The sequence below is a fragment of the Capra hircus genome, chromosome 28 (genome assembly GCF_001704415.2).
Source record: "Capra hircus breed San Clemente chromosome 28, ASM170441v1, whole genome shotgun sequence".
NCBI lineage: Eukaryota > Metazoa > Chordata > Mammalia > Artiodactyla > Bovidae > Capra > Capra hircus.
In genome coordinates this window covers 52,435-74,570 of record NC_030835.1, presented here as the reverse complement: position 1 = coordinate 74,570, position 22,136 = coordinate 52,435, and the positions used below count along the sequence as shown (strand labels likewise).

Genomic DNA, 22,136 nt, shown 5'->3' with positions numbered 1-22,136 from the left:
AAATGCCTTTCTTCATTTGACATATATTTGTGAGGGGCCCCCTGAAAGCCCAGCTTTGTGCTGGGTGAGGGGACCCAGCCGGACGAGTTGTCCTGATTCATAACTGGGGTCTGAAGCTGTCTGCACAGGCCGGGGACGGCACTGCCACGGCACCGGGAGGAAGAGGAAGGTTGGTGTTTCTGACTTTATTTCAGGAAGCAGCTGGCAGCAGACTGATGCACTCGCTGTCCTTGTGGAGCTTTTATACTGACAACACGAAAGTTGGGTCAGGACACTCAATAGCAGCATGGTCTAGATTATTGAACACACAAATATTAACTGTAGAGATTTCTCCTCAGTATTTCCGCAGCGAATCCTGCATCTCCCTGGGGTTGCAGATGCTTACCCAGTAGATACGGTCGCCGCCCAGCAGTCAGTCACCTCCGATCTGGTATTCCTGGTGGGCACGAGCCCTGGCCTGGGGCCAGCCAGGCGCAGCCAGCTCAAGGCCCCATGAAGAACGTCATCAGATCCCAAATCTCTTACTCATTTCACGCCTTAATTTCTGCCCCCTCTTCTGCAGGTTGGGAAGAGCAGTGCTGGTGACGAGGGGCGGTACACCTGACTGCTGTCCGCCACATTCAGAAACAATCAAGAGAGGTAGAGTGGCTGGAGACAGTGCTGGAGCCCACCTCTGCCCAAGGCTGGACGGCACAGCTGCCGGGGCGGCTGCGCTGGTGCAGAGAGCTCGGCGGGGCCTCAGGGAACAGGTGTGACTCGCGAGGCGACGCAGGGTGTGCCACGCACCCCGTTATGCTGTTACAGGCTCACCCTGGAGCATGAGGCTGGGGGCACCGCAGGCCTTTTCCCTTAGCTTCTTCAGATCCTAGGTGTGTGTGCCAGGCACCCCAGCGCTGAACATGGAGTCCCAGGGTGACCAGCATCCCACTCAGCCTGCAGGTGCCAGCTCAGCAGCTCTCCACTGTACACCTAGCTCCCTTCCCTGTCCTGCCCCTGCTGCCCACGTGCCCAGCACCACAGCCTAGCCTGGCGAGCTGGCTCCTCGGACGAGGGCTCAGGCCCTCAGGGTGGGTCCCTCCTGCCGTCTCACTCAGTGTTGCTCCTCTCACCAGCTTCCTAAAGCTCAGACACACATCTGTCCCAGGGCAGGGCCCTCCCTGCTAAGATGAGGGTGCCCGTCCTCCAACAGAGAGCAGAGATGCCAGAGCGCGCCCCGCGGGAGGCTGGCAGCCTGGACCGGGCCCGCGCCCCGCCCGCAGTGCTCACTGCTCTCTGGGGCCCGGCTCCGCTCCCTCCCGCTTCTCCACTTCCATCTGTCACTCCCGCCAGCTCCCAGGCCTGCTCGCTTCCTTCCCTGTCACTGATTCCTTCTCTCCCCCTACAGTTAACCCAGAGGAGGAGGTGCACCTGCCCTCATGTCAGTGTGGGGCTGAAGGGGCAGAGCCGAAGCCAGGCCAAGTGCTCTGCACTCGAGTGTGAATATGGGGGCGAACAGAGCGACCACATGCTTCCAGTGCCGCCTCCCAACACGCCCAGCTCGCCCGCTTCTCCCACACGCAGGGGCAGGTTGCTAGGAAGGGGTCCTGCTGACTTTAGCAGGAAGGGGTGCTGGGTCGCCCTCCCGCAGCCCAGACCTGCCACATACCTGAAGGGCACCCCATGATGGACAGGACCCTGCAGGTGCGAAGGAGACGGGACATGGCATCTGACTGCGGAATTCACACATAAGAGGTGCACATGCTTTGGCAGACTCTTTTATTTAGGAACCTGACCCCCCTGCTGCTTCTTGCTGTTGACAGAGGTCTAGGCGATGAGCACTGTTCTGAACACCTAGCGGGAGAATGGAAAGCCACCAGTATAGCTCCGTCTAGAAAGGCAGTGAGTCATCACAGAGAAGGGTGTTGGTATAGTGTAGGCACCCCTCTGCAGCCAGTCACTTCTAACTGCAGGACCAGAAAGATGACTTTTTATATTCATACCTACATGTATTTACTTCAATCATATTTTAGAAATCATCTCTTCCACGCTAAGATTTACAATAAAAATAAAATAATTTGCTCTGTAAACTATAGTAGAAAGGTTCAAACATCTTAAAATGATCTTCCATACAACGGAAAAGGCTTCTGCATTCTTTTTGGGTGAAAGAAGACCCAAGGGCGCTGAGGGAAGCTGCCCTGGCGCACTTTCGGGGACCAGTGGATGTGCGTCCCCGCTGCAGCCTGAGAGAGAACAGAGCCGCTTTCTTCCCTGCAGGCGTGAGGTCCAACTTTCTATTCCCCTGGGCTCTTCCAAGATGCTTAAGGCTGCTCCGCCGTTGCCTGGTCCTTGGCAGCAGCAACGAGCTCTGCAAGAGCTGGAAAGCTTCTTATGTCCTTTGTTTGCAGGCCCATCTTTTCTATCTGTAAAGGCCACGGGAATGAATCAAGTTAGCTGAATGTGGAAGAGCCCTTACAAAGCAGAAAACAAGATATCCACCCTTACCTCACCCTCCACTAAACCAGAAAAAGGCAGTTTCCTGAAGACTGGTACAATAATTTTTTACTTTCAAATAAATGAAGTAAAAAAGTGTACTTATAGCATTTATTTCTGGAGGTCATTCTAAGAAGTCAGTGTCAATTTATCTCCATTCACTAAATCATACTCTCACCAGGATAAGAGCCTCTCTTATAGGCTGAAAGAAAATTCACACTAAGAAAAGGAACTTTTTAAGTGCAGAATTCTCAAGAAATGACTCGTCTGAGGTCTTAATCTCTTAGCATATCATTAACAACTTTTTCTTAGAAACAGCTCTGGCGCAGCAGGCGTACGGCAACAGGGCTGCAGCATGGCGTTCGTCACCCTTTATTCCACGCTGCCACCAAGCACACGTGCGCCCACGCGCAGCAGAGTCTGGGAAACTCCAGACCGACTATGTCGCCTCTGCTGGCATGCTGTGGCTTGTCTGGGGGCTGGGAGGAACCCACCTCCCTGTTCTTTTGCTTATTTGCTCTTCATTTGTCTATGACCAGCTTTTCTGCCCATAAAAAGACTTTAAGTTTCTCTGTGAAATAGAGTAAGTAAACAGAAGAAGGTAATAGACTTTCTGCCAGGATGTCCCTGTAAATCCACCTGAAAAGGGGAAAATCTGGATTTTCAGTGGTGACACTGAGCCGTAAGAAAGAGGGACTAGAAAACCAAGCATCTTGTGATGGGAATGTTATGACGCCACTTCTCTAGCAAAAAGGTCTTCCTGACGGCCCGGTGGTCAAGGATCTGCCTGCCGATGCGAGGGATGTGGGTTCAGTCTCTGATCCAGGAACACCCCACATGCCTCAGAGCAACTGAGCCACAAGTCGTGACCACCGAAGCACCACGGGCCTCAGAACCTGTGCTCTGCACCAGGAGGAGCCGCTGTCTGAGAAGTGTGTGCTACAGCCAGGGGCAGCTCCGCTTGCCACAACGAGGGAAAGCCCGTGAGCAGCAGCACAGACCCAGTGCAGCCAAAAGTGAGTGAAGGTCTTTCTTGAGGATTTATTGCTGCAGAAAACCTAAGCAGTTGAGAAAGCCAGTTTCTGAACATTCGAAAGTTTGACACTCAGTAAGGATGGAAGGCCCTGCGTAGGATCCACACTTGCCCACAGGTGATGGTACCTACGTGAATGTGCACCCATCCACTGTGTGAGACCAAAATTTATGTTTTATAGAAAACCTAAAAACCGCAGGCAGGGAGGCAAAGAAACCGTGCTGAGATGATTTCTCAAGCACCACACGGTAAAATCAGTGGCCTAATGCTTCTCTAGTTATTCTAAAGCCAAACTAACAAATATCTCAAAGGATCCTCAGCACCCAGCACCAAGGCCATATCAAGTGTGTTTCAGGCACTGGACCGAAAGGACACCACCTCTGCCTACGGGCTCACGTCCCAGCAGCTCTGGGAACAGGAGCACCAGCGAGCCAACAGAATGCCAGTTTCCTGGGCTCACGGAGTCTGCTTTTCCCTTCTCATATCACTGGGTGCACAGCCTCTTCCTTAAGCGCCTGGGGCCCTGGTCCTCTCTTCTAGCACCGGAACGAACTTTTGGTCTCTCCCAGTCATCGCCCGGTGCCTGCTGGGCCCCTGGAATGCAGCCAGGCCCCTGGAAGGGCAGCGGCGCGCGAGTCACCTGCTCTCCTAAATACGCAACGTCCAAGGCCAGCTGCAGTCGGATCTTGTCATCATCGCTCATGCCACCGCCACTGAGGCCAGCCGGGCTGGCGGGAGTGGCTCTCCTGGCTTGCTTGAGCCTCTTCAGGCTTTCCTCCATCTTCCTCACAGAGTTCAGGACGTCCGACACGGTCTCATAGTACCTTGAACACAAGACAGAGTAGTCAAAGAGAGGTGGTACCAAACACACCCACGAGCTTGGAGGACCAGAAAAGGGATTTGTCTAGTTAAAAATTCAATTCCAATAAGAGATCAGCCACGGCAAGTGCTGTTTAAGACTGAAAGGAAAACAGGGTTTTGACTCTCTAGCACTGTATTCCCTCAGAATTTAAGGACTATGTATATGAATTTTCTCTAAAATGTCTGTCCTGAACACTAAGAGAAATCACAGGCCAAAGTCTTTCCTATATCAACGCTGAACAGCAGCTCAATTCACAAATGTAATTAGCAAATTCATTTACAATCAGTTCTAGGAACAGCTTATCTTTTTTAAAGAGTAAAAAGCATTTCAAAAATTTTAAAGAAAACTAATTGCCTTCAAAATGATTTCCAAATTATAAATGAGATATATTTCAAAATTTTAGTTACAAGCTGGTTACGTGGCATTTAGAATACATCTGCCCACAGAAACTGCATTATAACTCGTTGCTGTGTTCTAAATTAACTCACAAATGCTGCTTAATTCATAAGCAGTAGAAAGAAACAAAGTATTATTGCAAAATTAATAATTAAAATTCAACAACAAAATCAAATAATATATTTTGATGTAACTCAATGCTGGATTTGGGGAAAACAGTTGGCTGAAGTAGAACTGAAGAGACATTCAACCAGAGAGAAGACCTGCTCTGGCCTCATCAGCTTGAGGATCTGACAGCAGTCCTGTAAGAGTTATAACTGCGCTTCACAATGAACACGTTTGCTCCCCTGATCGCCCTGGTTGTCCCAGGGCAAGTCTGCTGACCATCGGCAGGACTGGGGCCACGATGGACCGGCAGAGTTGAGGAGAAAGGACCTGAAAGGAGAAAGTGTGCCTAGATTTGCAGAGCACTCCTACATGAAGTGACATCAAGGGCAGCCAAAGGCAGCGCACTCAGGGGGACTGTGGCATATGCCTGGGTCCTGCAAGGTGTGAGAGCTGTGGGAGGCGGGGCTGGCGGGGCTGCAGGCCAGGCAGAGCCTTGGCTGGGGTGGAGTGAGCACAGATGGGAAGAGGCGGGGTGCCCACATCCAGCCTTGTCCAGTGATGAGGCCACAGACAGCAACTTGTGATGGCCCCAGTGATCTCTGACTTGGGACTTTTCTAAGAAAGTCCAGAATAGTCTACTTGTAAGTTACTTACTTATGCGTGCTGTCAGAGAGGGTGGCTTCTAACCATTGCTGGATCGTGGCTTGCTTGAGCTTGTCCTTGTGCCCGCTCTGAAGCTGGTACAATGGCTTCAGAGCGCTGTCCACGTAAGAGGAGGCTGTCACGGGTACCTCCTGGGATAATGTTGGTAGAGGTTAAAGATGAACAGAAAAAGAGAAAGTAAGTTACTCAAAAACCTCATGTTCCAAAGGACATTACTCAGGTGCCAGTTTTGAGACACATACAAGTGCTGTCTACAGCAAGATCCTGGGGACCAAGAGGGAGCCACGGAGGGTGGTGTCCAGAGCTGCTGGACTCAGGCACCCTGACCTTGTGTCCACACGGATCGCCTACACTCAGGCGCCCTGACCTTGTGTCCACACGGATCGCCTGGCCACCTCAGTAATTCCAGGTCTGATTTTGTGTGTGTGTGTGTTCTGGGCAGGAGGTGAGTGGGGCTGAGTTTTGAGACCATGCATTTATAACAAGCTAAGACTTTTCTTCATTTTGGTTTCTTCATCTGTAAATAAGGGCACTGGCCCTCACTTCACAGGACGGATGACAGTATAACGTGTTTAGTACAGTGCCTGACCCAGAGGCAAGCACTTGGTAAATATAATAACACCCTGCTGATGAAAAAGGGAAAGCTGGTAGATTCCTAAAGAAGAAGTGATGAACTTGGAAAACTAACACAGGTCTGTCTCTCCCACTTCAGACCAGAACATCAGATTAGATACTCTTGCTGATGTTCCCAGGAGTGGGAATTCTGCTATACGCCCTAGGTTTTAAAAGGGAAAGGAGAACAGCCACAGAGATGAGCTCGTCTCGTCTCAGGACCCAGCCCAGCCACTCCCTGCATCCAGAGCGGGGGCTGCGTGGGAGAAGCAACACCAGCAGCAGCCAGGCCCCACAGCGGTGTGCGTGTGCAAACGGCAGGGATGCTCCAGAATGGCACAGCGCTGAGGATGCTTTCACAGCTCCTGAGAATGAGTTTAGTTGCAAATTAAAGTCCAACTTTACAACCAGGAGAAGAGAAAATTAGAAGGAAAATAAGAACTAGCAAGAATGAAATGAGTATAAACAGTTGAAAATGAGAGTTCTAGAGAAAGACTGAAACACTCTGAAAACAAATCCCCAATTCCTATTCCACAAAGTGAAGACAAAGGAGAATCTGACTTTGGATACCAGTATAAGCTCAATTTTTCACTTTATAAATACCTTTAATATCTTTTAATGTAACTTCTTTATACCATATCCAGTAAAAGACAGAAGCAGGTACTTCCAATGGCAATATAAAGGAAATAAGGTAAATTCAGATCTTCTCAACATAGAATATGAAGCCCAAAAGAAGTGCAGGACTTAAAATATTTTACTAAAACGCTTTCTTCGAAAATACTATTTTTCCTTAAGGCCCAAAGTCCATACTGCCTAAGTCCAGCTACCTAAATTATGTTTGTGCCCAGGCCCTGGCCATCTGCTGAGGAGCCTCCTTTTTACAACTGAATGAGATGGAGTCTCCCCTGGAGAACCTATTTCTATTCTCACTTAACCATTTCTTCCCTCCTGGCCTTCCTGATACATATTTCCCCACCTCAAAATTCTTTTCAATGAGTGCACTGACCTTGTTGGTTCTTCGGTACAGCCTGGGAACCTCCAGGGCGCTTTTCAGATGACTAAAGCAAGACTCACTTAAGTCCTGGGTGATTTTCTCACTCAAGGCGGGTACACAGGCAGACAAAGACAGCTGGGAGTCCTCCAGGGCTGCTGCGGAGATGGAAAGATGTGTTTTATCACTCTATTCAGGCTCAGGCCTAAAGAGAGTATACAATAAACCAAATCAAATCAAATTATTAGAAATTAAATATCTCATTCAGAGAAGTTACAAATCACAGAACAGAATGCAGAAACAACCAAGAATTTCGACCAGAAAAAACTGTTAATTAAATATATCTCAGTCTCTAAAATTCTATTTTAAGTTATTTCTTATTCAAAGATTTGCTGAATTTAAAGATTCATTTTTACCTGAGATGGAAGAAAAATTCTTAAAGCCCATCACTTCAAGTTTTGGCTTGATTGTTTCTAAGAGTTCTGGAAGCTGAAATAAATATGTACTTTATATATTCAGTTACTTTTTATTAATCAAAGGAAGAGGCAATTCTATATGCACCTACAACTCTAGAATGTTATTAATTAATGATAAAACTAAACTCAGAACTTTCAATAACTTTCATCAGAAGAAAACAAAATTCTTAATTAATGCTTTCACTAGACAATAATTCAACCACAAGGAAAATCAAAATTTCACGGCTATTAACACTATTCTGTAGCTCCCCTCGATACCAAAAAAACCTTATGAGAAAGACCATGTTTTTGCTCAACACATACAGTATTTGTCCAAGCACCACAAAACACTTAAGCCTGAAAAAAGCAGAATTACGTATCACAGCACTCAAACACACTCTGTTCTTAAACAAAGTCCTGTTAATGGTAAAAGCAAGAACATGAAACCTATGTGGACGAAACAGGAAGACATTTTAATAGTTCAGCACTTTTAAAGTATAAGTACTGGGTAAGGAGACTAGAAATAATTAGAATCCAACCCATTAAAGACCATGGCTCCACAGAGCAAGCTGAGCTAACGAGGGCCTGGCTTGCTCCTGGCCTGTGGCGTCACTGCTCAGGGGAAGCCAGGGTTCCAGGCAGGCACGCTGTAGACAGGCTGCTACCCAAGGAGGAGAGCACGCCAGTCACGGGGTGGAGGCAACACCAGAAGGGAGGTAAATGGATGCTCCCTCTCAGGGGCCCTGGGCCCACAAGTCTAAACCCCATGAGGCCAGACAGTGAGAACACGGAACCCCACATTTAGAATCCTCTGTGACAGAGGCTCACCCACCTGCTCCTGAAGCCTGTCCAGGTCTGTGACCACATAGACAAGTTGAGTGCTGGAAATGGAGACGATGGGCTTTGTTTCAGACAGGCCACTTGCTTGGTCTTCGCAATTTCCTTGGGTGATAGAAAGCTCTTTGCTGCCAGTTACCAAAGGCTTTTTAATATCCTTAGCACTTTCATTAGAGATGGGCCTGAGTAAAAGCTGAAAAAAGATTTCAGTGACAAAACGTTTCCACCTGCGAGATACATGAGCACGTAACTCAACACGAAATGCCAGCTGTCCACAAAGTAGCAAGTGAAAGTTGACTCAGGCAAGGACACCACACCTGTCTCTCCAGGTAGGTGTGAAACCAGGAGCAGGGCACACCTGGACCCTATGTGCATTTCCCCTCCTTGACTGAAGTAACAGTCAGAAACAGAGCAAGAGGTCCCAAACTAAAGGAAAATTAAGACCTGGAGCCTCATAGGTTTTAAAAAGTAAACAATTTACTGTATTTAGTTGATAAATTATTATCATAAGGGTAAAAAACAAGTCTCAACCTCAGTTATGCTTCCAATAATGCAGACAACATACGTGTTCTCTGCATATGAACACGTATGTCATCTGCATTGCTGCAAGGGAAAAAACCTGAGAAGAGCACTCGCATCGAGGAAAGGACGGAGTATTCTAGGTGTAAGAATGATCACTGGCTGGCAGCTTGCTGGGGATGCTGAGGCAAGCCCAGGCCTCACAGAATCGTATCGAGTCCACGGTGTCCCAGGAACTGCACGATTTTCGTGAACAGTTTCACAGGGCAGGGTGCTCTACTGAGACCCCTCTGAGCAGAGGGAGGCAGAGGAGGAAGAGGAGAGGAACTTGGATGGAGCACCATTATCTGCTGGGCACCTTCGTTATCACTTTGCTGGGCAAGAAATCTCTTTACTCCTCACAACAAGCACATGTAGAAGCTGTTTTCCTATTTTACAGATGAAGAATCTGAGATTCAGCCAATTTCCCTAAGACCACAAAATTAAACAGCAGCAGCGCCAAGGTCTGACTTTGACTTGAAGCTGTGCTTTTTCCACTGAGATGCTTCCTCCAGCTGACAGAGGGCCTCCGTGTCCGCGGATGATGGCTTCTCCGTGTCATCTTTCCTAAACTGCTCACGCTCTCTTAGACCCATCACCTTGCACTGGCCGGGGTGTGTGGCTGTCACTGAGCTGTCCGTGCAGCAGGCATCTCTGAGACCTGGAGCGGACCAGCTGGGGCCGGGCGCTCAGCACTGGACCACACGAATGCTCCTGTGGCTTTATGCACAGAAACTAATCAATCGTCACAGGCATGTGAATACCTAACACACCCAAGCGGAAAAGGGTTTCTGAAACAAAGGGAAGATTAATCAATTCTACGACCTTCTAATCTCAGCCATTTGGTGTTTTTAAATTTCCAAATATTTAGGAAAAAATATGCATATTTTTATCATCTTCATTAAAACGATCATCTCTGTTTTATGGTGCCTCTCTACTGGAGGCACCATACAAAGATTCCGGTTTTCCTACGGGAAACAAGGTCAATGTGGTGCTTTTCAAAAGGCAAAGCAACGAATGTGCGACGACTGACGCCCCTAAAGGTCACGTAAACAAGAGTGAAAAGGAAATCCAGTGAAAAGGACAGAAACTTCGGAAGCTGGACTACAGCCCTTGCATCAACCTCTCATGACCACATGGGCTTTAAAAATCTTGGCACGTTTAGCTTAACCTATCTGTAACTCATTTCAGTCTTGATTAGGGATGAGCACCAGCCAGCCCTCACCTCCTTGACAAATACGGAGTACCGCGCCAGAATCTGCAGCGTCAGCCTCCACAGACGATGCGCCAGCAGTGGCAAGAACATCTCGTCAGACCAGCACCTCTGAAGGCTGCTCCATGTCCTATGAGAAGCCAAAAGGCGATACGAGCTCCCAGCTAGAGGTAAAAACGCACAGTTAAGGAGCTGCAGCAGAAGGGCTAACAGCTAAAATCTTCAATGGACACGCCAAGAGTGAAGCCGATGACATTCTGAGGAATCCTATGAGGTCAGCAAAGCTCTAGGGAGGCGGCGTGCACAGCCAAGAGGCCATAACGTGGACACATCCCTGCCTCTCTCCTGTAACGCTGTCTTCCAATTTCATATGACTCCTTCTCGCAGGCATTTGACACATATTAAACATACATAACAATCAGAAATAATCAGTTAACAGGTACTTTATAATAAATCAGCAAATGTGAATTGGAGTGGCAATCACTTGCAAGGGTTTAATCTTTGGTTTTGAATTTGTCCTGTCTTCTCTTCCACTCCTGAATATGCTATTTAAACATAGGAAGTCAATTACACATGGCTACTTTTGCAAAGACAGCTGAAAATAAACTTTTGAGGCTAAAAGAGTGCAGTTTAGATGGAACTTGGCTCCACAAAAGGGAGCACAGTGGAGTGGAGCTTGGTGGCTCCAGGAACAGACACCTAGGTGAGCAGTCACCAGGGACGCCTAAGACATGACTGGACGCAGACATGTCTGCAAAGTGCAGGCTGAGCCCAGTCGCCTGCCCACTGTCCCAGGGCTGGGCCAAGGGCTCTGGAGGCCTGAGGCAACAGTCTGGGCTGAGTCGTCCTCTGCAGGGAAGGGTCATTCTGATCCTTTACCTCAGCTTGAGAGGGGAGCGGAGGGTGGCCACATGGCTACAAAAAAAGGCTGTCACTTGCGCATAGCAGGGGTTATATCCCCTTGACACACTATATCCAGAAGCGAAAATGTGGCCTCCTTCCCGTGCTCTTAAAGCACCCTTTACATCGTCTCTATACAGCCGGAAGCTCTATAAACCTTTTGCTTAAAAAAGAAGGCAAACCCTGTCTTCAGGGCCTGACTCTCTTCCCTGGTGGCTCTGACGGCGAATAATCTGCGCACGAGGCAGCAGACCTGGTCTGAGCCCTGGGCCGGGAATGCCTGCCCATCCGGCAATCTTGCTTGGAGAGTTTCATGGACAGAGGAGCCCGGTAGGCTACAGTCCATGGGGTTGCAAAGGGTCGGACACGACCGAGCGAGCAACACTACTGGAAGACAGCGGAAGGTCAAGGTGCTCCCAGGGCGCTCAGGCCGCCAAGAAGACTTGGCGAATGGAATTAACCCACTTAATGCTGGCCTTCGTCACTGTGAGGGTGTTACCTGGTGCATCTTCCAGGACATCTGTGAGTGCTGCTTCTAAGGATCCCGCTATTTCTCTAAATCTGAGAGAAAAACAAGAGTGTAAACGGCTGTCTTTTCTGCTCCAGGTGCCTGTCCCCCAGCCTCCCCCGCCCCAGGCAACAGGACCCTTCTCCTGCTCGCCCGTGGGGCTAGGGCCTCAGAGATGTCCCAGCAGCCCTGATGCCTGGCCTCCAGACATTTTTTCTTAACTGAGCAGGAAATACACTTATCTGAATTACTTGACCGGGAAACCATTTCTGGCGAGTCCCACCACCTATAATCAGGTAATCACTTCAGGACCCTAAGACTGGTTTTTCCAGTCCTCTTACCTCCACACTATGAGAAGAAAGCAAATGCCCCTCAAACTAAGAAATGGAGAAGCTCTATTCTGTATCTTTGTTTGCAGCTTGAGACATGTCACTGAAAGGAGGCAGTCAGCTAGAACAAGTCTCTGCCTGGCGCTCACCAAGCGCCTGCTGCCCGTCTCTCGTGCTGCTACTGGGAACTGCGTGCCCACCCTGAGGCTCAGGGTCTGCTCCTCGATGCGCTTCCTGTTTTCTCTGCTGAGCCATTTCTCATTTCATACCATCTTCTCACAGACTTCTGTTTCAATATCTGATGTGGACACATCGTTATGACTGTGAACTGAAACTGTGTGTGCACCTATTTCCTTACTTAGCCGCCTGTGTAGCACCCTCCTTCCCACCTATGTAACCTTCCGTGTCCATGCTTTCTTTACCATACATTCTCCTGTCACCCACTAGCTCCCTAGCTACCAAGAAATTCTCACACATACTTAACATCAATTCACCTCATCCATAATCTTGGCTCCTTTTAGTACTTACACGCTTGTTAAAAGCGGTTCAGAGACTGATCTTCAGGAAAGTGGAGCGTAACCGGAGCAGCGCTTCACACAAAGAGCAGCAGCCCTGCCCCCAAAGGCGCGGGCGGCTGAGAGCAGCGGGCTCCGGGCCGCCCTGACTGCTGGAGCGGGCCGCTCCCCACGCAGAGGAAAGAACTCAGCAACTGCCCCGTGCAGCTTGCGAAAGGCGGGTCTCTCCAGGCAGCAGGCAGAGGCACGGAGGGAACAAGTGACAGAAGAAAGTGGAGGGAGAGAAGAGAGCGCTGGAGAGCCGCGAAGAAGGCGGCGCCCCCGAGCGCAGCGGGGAGGAGAGGGCAGGGGCTGCCCTGCGGCGAAGAGAGCAGACCGGCTCCTGCATTAGCCTCAGACCCTAATTCCACCTTTTGCCCACATCTATTAACACATAAAACACAGGAAGTAAGCTTCAACACAGAAAAGGCCCGACACTACCCAGCATTGTTCAGAGCACGGAAAACCGGAAGCAGCCTTCGCAGCCCCAGAAGGGAAGGCTGCTGTAGCGTGCGGCACAGTTCCGACTGAAGGCAGCGTGAAGAGAGGCCAGCCTGAAGTTCCGCGGCCATCAGAGGAACAGGCATAATCCAGTGTGAGTAAAGACGCAGGATAAAACGACGCGTATGCTGCAAGCCGAAAACCATACAAGCGAGAAAGTGCCAGAAGCAAACGCAGCAGGCCCCAACATCAATGCCTTTTACACAGACGTGCAGGTTACGCGTGACCAGGCCTGAGACCCTCAAAACTAAACTGTCCGTGTCGTGTGACCCAGGTGCCCTCTCGCTCTGCCCTCCAGGAGCCCCAGCACCAGCCCCTCAAGTGGCTTTGCTGGCCAGTAACTTCCAGGATTGAAGTGTGAGGTTGTACTTCTTAGAAAATAAACAAATTCATCGAGATGCTGGTTTGGTGGAATTTGAAGTTATGCTGTAGTTTCACATGTGTATCGGGTGCCATCCTACTCTTGATAGAGGATTTGTAAGAAAGGCCACCCCAAGTACAAACACTCCTGAAGTCTCACATTTGGGTATGGGGATGATCTGGAGACACACACCCCCTTCCCCAAGCACGGGTCTACTGACGCATGGACACAATGTGAGGAGGGTGGAGGGGAAGGAAGGCAGGCTAGCACCACACAGACTCCATGCTGTGAAGGAGCTACACCCTGCTAAGCACGTGCTGAATGGAACAGAGCACACACGTGACCATCCTGGAGGCACAGAACACTCCAGCAAGAGTTCAATTTAAAAAGAGATAACACTGCCTGTAGCATTTAAGGGGCTAACACCCAGCCTCCAGGCAGCCACTGATCTACTACCATTTGAGACTGTTGGGGGCCCATGTGTATTTAATCTCTTTCTACGAAAACTAATTCCTAACCCTACTTTCCAAAACTCCCGTAAGGACAGACGGAGTGCTGACACAACAGGGCGCCAGAGACGCAAGGGGTGCCCGTGGCTCACAGGACGCTGGCGGCGGGAGGCGGGCCTTCTTTCCTGAAGATGATGGGGACGCAGGCAGAGTCAGACCCGGGACTATCTGATCGCTACTGAGAGTGCAGTGTTAGTACTGATATTCCTTCCCAGAAACTTGTTGAAACATCACCACCCTACTGGCGTTCAGGCTTACTTTAAATGACCCTGAAGCGAATCAGACAGCAATACAGCTTTGACACTAGCCGTGTTTGCAAAACATTCTGTTATCCCAGAGAATAAATAACCCAACCACTGACGAAAATCAACAGAGTGGCGTTCTATAAAGTATTACTTAAATTTCTTTTTAAGTGGAAGAGCAAATGTACTGAAAACAGGTTCCACACCTCCTAACTCAAATGTAACTTTTTAAATTTCATAAATTTTGAATAAAACTATTTACAAAGAAAAGCAATTCCTTTGAATGCTTATGGTAAACTCTGGTGAAGATTAAAAGTGTTTTTCATGGGACTGGCTGAATTTCAGCATTGTTTAAGACTCAATTACCAGCTTTGAGAGAACCTATGGTGAGAGGAGAACGGGCTGAGGCCAGGCTGTGCTACCCTGCAGGGCCCAGAACTCCAGGGCGGAATGATGCGAGAGTGCAAGGTGACCAAGTGTGGGGGTGTGGGGCCTGGGGAAGTGACTGGATAAGAGGCGGCTGGAGGCAGTGAGCAGGGGTATGGGCTGTGACGGTTATTGGGGATCTAAAGCAACCTAACCCAAAACGTAGACTACAGGAGACACGGAAAGTCTCAGCATTATTTCTCCATGGCACTCTTACACTATAAAATGATGCTTCACCATCTTAGATTTTTCTCATAAGCCGAAAGGGCTTCTTGCCCTGGCTACATCCTGATCAGCACACAACGGTTACTTCCCAAGCAGTCCACGAGTCTCTCAGACAAACAAGTCCTTAATGTCTTGGCTGCATGATAATGTAACCTTGAAAAGTTAAGTATAAAGCTCAGTCTTATATGTACAAGAGCACCATACTAACAGTTGGACAGCTTTGACTTCATCATCGAAAGGTGACTATACACGTTCCCAATCATGGCAAGTGATTACAAGTCAAGGTATCTATGTATTTCCCTCTCTGTCAATGAGTCCTCAGAACTCCAGGGAAGGGCTCCACCATGATTAATGGAAGCGTCCACAATTTGAACACAGAGCTTGCAAGTCTTTAAGACCATCCTACCTGAAATGCTCTAGTTAACACCATTTTATGGAGGAACTTACTGCGACCTCATTCAAGAGAATCTGCAAAAATGGCTATATTATCATCTATTTTTCTAGGGGAACATACATTGTTAAGAATTTATCCTAAATTGCCCCAAACTGTCTACACGACCACTTAACTGACACTGGTGATATCACTATGCTATCTGGAAGGAAAGTGTCACCATTTTCCAGAATACTCACCAAGATTATAAAGGAAGCCAAAATAATAACTACAATTCTTATAAATTGATGGATGGAATCAGCTACAAAAAATAATTCAAGATGGGATACTTTTCGTGATTCCCTCTGAGGATAAACTGTCACAGCTGGGCAGAGCTACAGACGGAGGGCAGGGCTGCCACGCGGAGCAGGCGCTGGCGGAGGGGAAGGGGGAGGGGAGCTGCCAGGCGGCCAGCTCCCGCGGTGCTTCATGGCGAGTGAGGCGCAGCACCTGGGAAGGAAGCCGGGCCGGGCTCGCTCCCCTGGACTGGCGCTCTCAGCTTGCCAGAGACACAGGAGTGAAGCGCAACCCGTCTGTCACATAAGCCAGAACTCTGGCGATCGCGGTACTTCTGTGCGCTTCTGCTCTAAGTTGTTTCCCAGGAATAGCGTGATGATCTCCAGGAAGGGGCTGTGAGACGGAGTTCAGTCCATCTGAACTGGTGTTCACGTTCTATTTCAGAAGGGTGGAGGCGATGGGAATAAATCACTGACCTTATTTGAAAATAAACGGGCAGGTTCCACTTGTTATTGAAGCTGTGATAGGCAGGATGCGCTCTTAATCTTTTGACACTGGCCTGTGATCCACACTGCCGTTCAAACGCTCTTACAAACTCCATACTTATGGTATATTTCTAAAATAAGAACAAACAGGTGGAATTTTCATTTTAAGTAAACTAACCAGAATCGGGATCAAATCCTGAAAAATGGACATCAAGATGAAGACCAGCACACAGAATCCCAAGTTTAGGGCCTCATTAAGGCCTTACAGCATCTTCCTTCGAAGGTCCCCACACCGAGTAACGCCCGAAGTGGCTCTATGACTTGTTCAAGGTCTTAGGTGGCAAGCCCCTCAAGAGACCCAGGCATTCTAAGCCCAGCGGTCTTTAAGGGATAGCTCTCACTCGTCTTCTAGGGCACCCCTAACTGTCCACTGGAACCACAAGAGATCACAGATTAAGTGGTATAATTTTCACTGCCTTTCGAAAAGAAGTAGAAAATTTAAAAAAAGGAAAGAGGGGGAGAAGAAAGGAAAGAAATTACTGAAACCATGTGAGTAATTACATCATTTTTATAGATGGGCCACCATGAAGACTGACAAGGGGCATCTAGCAACACCAGAAAGAGCAGCAGGTAACGCTTACTTAACATGTATCATCTGGACACAGTGCTTACAACTGTATTATATAATTTAACCCAGAAAACCACACTACTAGGTTAACTGCTTTTATTATCATCTCCCACAGAGATGACACTTCCTCTTCTGCTCAGGCTCAGAGAGAATTTACTCAGAAACAAAGCAAGGACATAGAGGAACCAGAAGCCCAGTCAGTTAGCAGCGCAAAACTGCAGCTGCACATCCTCTGGCGAGGGCTCTGAATCCCGAGGCTCTAGGGAGAACACTGCAGGATTTCCCATGCACTTCCCATTTAAGAGAAGCTCTATTCTGGGTCACCAAACCAGTCACCTAGATATGGCGCCTGTGACTACACGGGTCACTCACCTAGATATGGCGCCTGTGACTACACAGGAATTGTAGGACAGTAAACACTACCATAGTGTTAAATTCCTTTCAGCCGGTTTTGAGCTGCTGCTGCTGCTGCTGAGTCGCTTCAGTCGTGTCCGACTCTGTGAGACCCCATAGACGGCAGCCCACGAGGCTCCCCCATCCCTGGGATTCTCCAGGCAAGAACACTGGAGTGGGTTGCCATTTCCTTCCCCAGTGCATGAAAATGAAAAGTGAAAGTGACGTTGCTCAGTCGTGTCAGACTCTCAGCTACACTTACTGAATTTCCTAAGTGTGGTCTAGATGTGAGGAGCCGAGACAAAGAAAAGTATTACTCATCCCTTTTGGGATAAAACTACACCCCTGCATATAATGGATGTTAAAGAAATGTAAAAATACTTCTCTCTTCTCAAAAGCATGTCCCATTAACACTGAAAACTGAAAGCATTTCTTGCAAGAAATGTTTAACCATGAACATTAAGTATTGGTTTAGAATTTTAAAGTCAACATTTCACCAGAAAGCTTCATTTCTGAGCTGAAAAATCTCCTGAGCCTAACATGATCAATATGATTCTCAAAGAGGGATTAAAGGGTCTAAATTGCTAATGCTTAAAACCATTACTTCATTCTGCTTATGGTATCTATTTTTTAAAGCCCTACTTTATTTACTTATAAAGGTTTATTTTATAAACTCACAAAACTCAGTGTCACACAACTTGTTGAAAATCATATTACCTAATTATATGGTTCAACACACTGTAACAAGGGCCAAGAGAACAGATAAGTGGTATTTCTGGGATAATAAAGCTCCAAATTTGGTGTCTTATCTGTTGTGAAGTCATCAGGCCCAGGCTCACCACACTCAGCTTCTGCCTCTCCACACTTTAAGAATTAGTAAGCAAAGCGACCAAGCACAATTAGAAGAAGAGGCAAATAGAGCTTCTAGGAATGAAAACGATGACAAATTTGAAACAGGTGAAAAAGAATTTAGACACAACTGAAGAAGGAATTCTTGAACTAGAAGAAAAGTCCCAAGAAATTACCCAGAATGTAGCACAAAGAGATAAAAATAAATTCAGGAAACACAAAAGATAAAGTGAGGATAATTAATTAAGCGTTCTAAAAGCAAATAATAAAGGAATGAGACAGAAGCACAATTCAGTTAATGAATAAAAATGATATAGAAACGATTTAAAAAACCACCAATCCTCAGATTCAGAAAACCCAACAAATCTTAAATTCAGCAAATAAAAAGAAGTCCGCACTAGATATATCATAATGAAACAGCACACCAAAGTCACTGGGAAAATTTTAAAAGGAGCCAGGGGGAAAAGCGGAGAAGGCAATGGCACCCCACTCCAGTACTCTTGCCTGGAAAATCCCATGGATGGAGGAGCCTGGTGGGCTGCAGTCCACGGGGTCGCTAAGAGTCGGACACGACTGAGCGACTTCACTTTCACTTTTCACTGTCATGCACTGGAGAAGGAAATGGCAACCCACTCCAGTGTTCTTGCCTGGAGAGTCCCAGGGACGGGGGAGCCTGGTGGGCTGCCGCCTGTGGGGTCGCACAGAGTTGGGCACCACTGAGTGACTCAGCGGCAGCGGCAGCAGCGGGGGGAGAAGCCGCTGTGACCCCCAAGAGACAGCAGCAACTATTGCCTTCAAGTGACAAAGTTCAAAGTGCAGAGAACTCTGCTTCCAGCAAAACAACCTTTCAAACATAAAAGGAACAAAGTTATTTTCAAACAAATATTAACTGAGGGTTTATCATAAAAAACTGAAATTTATTACCAAGAGAAATTGGTAACAGATGAATTTCAGGAGGAAGGAAAATGATCCAAGAGAAAAGGCCCAGCACCCAAGACGCAGCAGTGAGCAGAGCACACGACGAGCACGCAGAGGGACTTTCAGAGGAGGAGGACGGCCGTGTCAGAGCAATGAGAAAATGCCCAATTGGGGGCACAAAAAATCAAAATAGAAAGAAGACCCTGGTAACCAACATACACTATGGAACGGCATGATCGGCGTCTGAGATCCTTGCACTGTTTGGGAGGCCGAAGGACACCAGTAACTTTAAATTCTGTTAAGTAACCACTAAGGTTACCTAATACACAAATAAATAGAGGGCAGAACTTCTAAATTAGTAGAGGGGTAAAAGAGAATAAATGAGAGAAACAAATTCCCAAAAGTGAAAAATACAAAGAAGGTGGAAAAGAAAAAAAAAGAAGAGAGAAAGGAAAAGAAGGAAGAAAAATGGGACACATAGGAAGAACTGAAAAATCCACAAGTATATCAGTCACTACAGTCACGCAAAGTTAATAAATTACCTGATTATAAGACAAAGACGGTCACACTGAATAAAAGAATAAAAAACAAGAATCAAAATCCAGAGCAGAAGAGGGGGAGAGGCACCAAGAGGCCGAGCAGCTGGGTACTGAGCAGGAGAGCGGGGTGCAGACTCAGGCCGTGTGGCCTAGAGTCTTCATTCTTCTCCAGGACACTACGTGACGTCTTTGAAAATGGAAAATCAACATATGGGTTCACTTTTGATATATCAACCACGAAGTCCTTTAAATAAAAAACATGATTTTTTTTTAAAAGAAATATCAAGGCCTCCTAATCGTTCAAATTATATAGGATACTTTTATACTCCACTAATAATTATAATATTAACTATATAAATCTCTTTACAGTTGTTTTCGATGAAAATCAAGTTTGTAGAACTCTGCTGTATCACTTTGAAGGAAAACAAGAAGCAGTGATTGGATATAATATATACTGCAATCCAATCACTACTTCCTGTTTTCTTTCAAACTGATATAGCAGAGTTCTACAAGCTTAATGTTTCATCGAAAACAACTGCGAAGAGATTTGTTTTCAATGGTCCTTAAGATCTTTTTTAAAATTTACATAAAAAACATCCATATCTAGTCATAATTGCTTCTCGACTGAATTCTACCTTACATCCTAAAAAATATTCTTAGTCCCCAAAGTATCAGAGACGATGACTTGAATAAAACAATGTCTGTATTTTTAAGGTAAATGCTGGCTCCGCAACTCAGATTGGGATTTTCAATAAACCACAGAACCAAGACTGCAAAAAAGACATGATTATCTCAGGTCAGCACCATCAAAAGTCCAGACAGCAGAGGAAAAGGTACCTGGTGAAATGCATCAGGGTCCCCAGGATTAAACAGCGAGGGCAATTTTTCTTCTAATCCTCGTACTATTTCTGGCCAGACAGAATTCACCAAAAAATCATAGCCGGGAACAGTATTGCCCTTTCCACTGTGAGATAAGAGAAAAATTTCAGTCAAATACACCAGAAACATCTACTTACAAAAAGCAAAATTCCATTGTGGTGTTTTATTAAAATAAAAGTTCCTCAGCCTAAAATTTACTTTGACCTTTAAACCAACTGTATCTGTCAATTATTTTGTTTCAGGCCCAGACTTCTCTCTCGCTCCTTGATCTCATTCTCGCCTAGAGCCTGACACACCCTCTGTGTCCCGACTCCTACGATCATCACAGAGCAGACAGCTGGGGTCAAGGTAACAGAAAACCACGCCGACGTGCCGTGGCACAGCTTTCTCCCCTAAAATGGGCTACCACGTTTACACACTATCTTGAAAAAGCAGCAATCTAGTACCACAGGAAAAGCAATCTTTGTATTCAATCTTAACACCGCTCAACTCTGCTGCTGTTGCTGCTGCTGAGTCGCTTCAGTCATGCCCGACTCTGTGCGACCCCATAGACGGCAGCCCACCAGGCTCCTCTGTCCGTGGGATTCTCCGGGCAAGAGTGCTGGAGTGGGGTGCCACTGCCTTCTCCAATGCATGAGAGTGAAAAGTGAAACTGAAGTCACTCAGTCATGCCTGACTCCTAGCGACCCCATGGACTGCAGCCCACCAGGCTCCTCCGTCCATGGGATTCTCCAGGCAAGAGTGCTGGAGTGGGGTGCCGTTGCCTTCTCCACACTCAACTCTAAAACACTATAAATCACACTAATTTACCAATCACTAACAGCTCTGTGACTCAGCTGCCTCTGACTATCTTCAGGTCTGATGTAAAATTTCATTCCACGTAGAATCTGGATCACAAACCTTAATAAAGAAGACTGCTAACATTCATGGTTTCATATGAACATGCTCTATTTTGCATCGTCAGCAAAAAGGCCAAATCCTGAGTTCCTAATTCACACACTTAGGTGAGAGAGAACACTGAGACAAATTCATGCTCTCAGGAGCCACAGCACCTCAGTTCAAATCTCGGGTCACTGAACTTCTCTGTGTTTTGGTTTCCTCATCTTTAAAATCATAGGGTCATTATATGAAATAAGATTTGTAAAGCATTTAGCACTTACTACCATATAGTAGGGAGAAGGCCATGGCACCCCACTCCAGTACTCTAGCCTGGAAAATCCCATGGACGGAGGAGCCTGGTGGGCTGCAGTCCATGGGGTCGCTAGGAGTCGGGCACGACTGAGCGACTTCCCTTTCACTTTTCACTTTCATGCATTGGAGAAGGAAATGGCAACCCACTCCAGTGTTCTTGTCTGGAGAATCCCAGGGACGGGGGAGCCTGGTGGGCTGCCGTCTATGGGGTCGCACAGAGTCGGACACGACTGAAGCGACTTAGCAGCAGCAAGAGCAGCAGCATATAGTAAGTACTACGTTAACAGTGTGAAATACACAGTACGTAAATAAAAAAGGTGGGCTCCCTAAGTTTCTCTGCACTTAAAAATCTGTAAATATCTTTAGGCAACACCGCCTCACTGACCTACCCACTTTGGTGCACTGTTAACATGCTCTATATTAAGGTAATCTTCTTTACATTCAATGAGGGAAAGGAGATGCCTACGTCCCACATACCCAATTCCACGTATCATATCATGCTTTTAATCACAATAAGAACTAGCTCTAATCAGGTATAGGAAGAGAGAACAAAATTGAAGATTTTATAATAAAAATGCACATAATATGAGCAACAATGAATGACAAGATCACCTCATTTCCAAACTAAATATACAGTTAAAGCCTCAAAAAGAAAATTTAAATCTGCAAGATCAACAATTAGAAAGGCTAATCTACGTTCTCTGGAAAATAACTCCTGAACATCACTGGTGTTGCCGGGCATACAAAGCACCCAAAGGCAGATGCTGAGCAAGGGAGGGTCCAGGGCAACAAGACGATGGGGCGTAAAGCGAAGGCAGATGACCTACCAAGGCAC

The 22,136-nt window shown here is 47.1% G+C and overlaps 1 protein-coding gene across 3 annotated transcripts in view; it reads right to left on the bottom strand.

Moving 5' to 3' along the window:
- The window catches only part of COG2 (component of oligomeric golgi complex 2), a 43,662-nt gene continuing 23,264 nt past the window's right edge, over window positions 1,739-22,136 (bottom strand). For 2 of the 3 annotated variants that reach the window (XM_018042283.1, XM_018042285.1), the window contains 10 exons: window positions 20,069-20,195; window positions 15,896-16,035; window positions 11,597-11,658; window positions 10,210-10,361; window positions 8,422-8,619; window positions 7,551-7,623; window positions 7,150-7,292; window positions 5,523-5,662; window positions 4,143-4,326; window positions 1,739-2,399 (listed from right to left, as the gene is read on the bottom strand). In XM_018042283.1, coding sequence (XP_017897772.1) covers window positions 2,298-2,399; window positions 4,143-4,326; window positions 5,523-5,662; window positions 7,150-7,292; window positions 7,551-7,623; window positions 8,422-8,619; window positions 10,210-10,361; window positions 11,597-11,658; window positions 15,896-16,035; window positions 20,069-20,195 — 1,321 coding nt within the window. In that variant the 3' untranslated portion in view covers window positions 1,739-2,297. The remainder of the gene's footprint in view (window positions 2,400-4,142; window positions 4,327-5,522; window positions 5,663-7,149; window positions 7,293-7,550; window positions 7,624-8,421; window positions 8,620-10,209; window positions 10,362-11,596; window positions 11,659-15,895; window positions 16,036-20,068; window positions 20,196-22,136) is intronic. The other variant, XM_018042284.1, reaches the window with a different exon arrangement.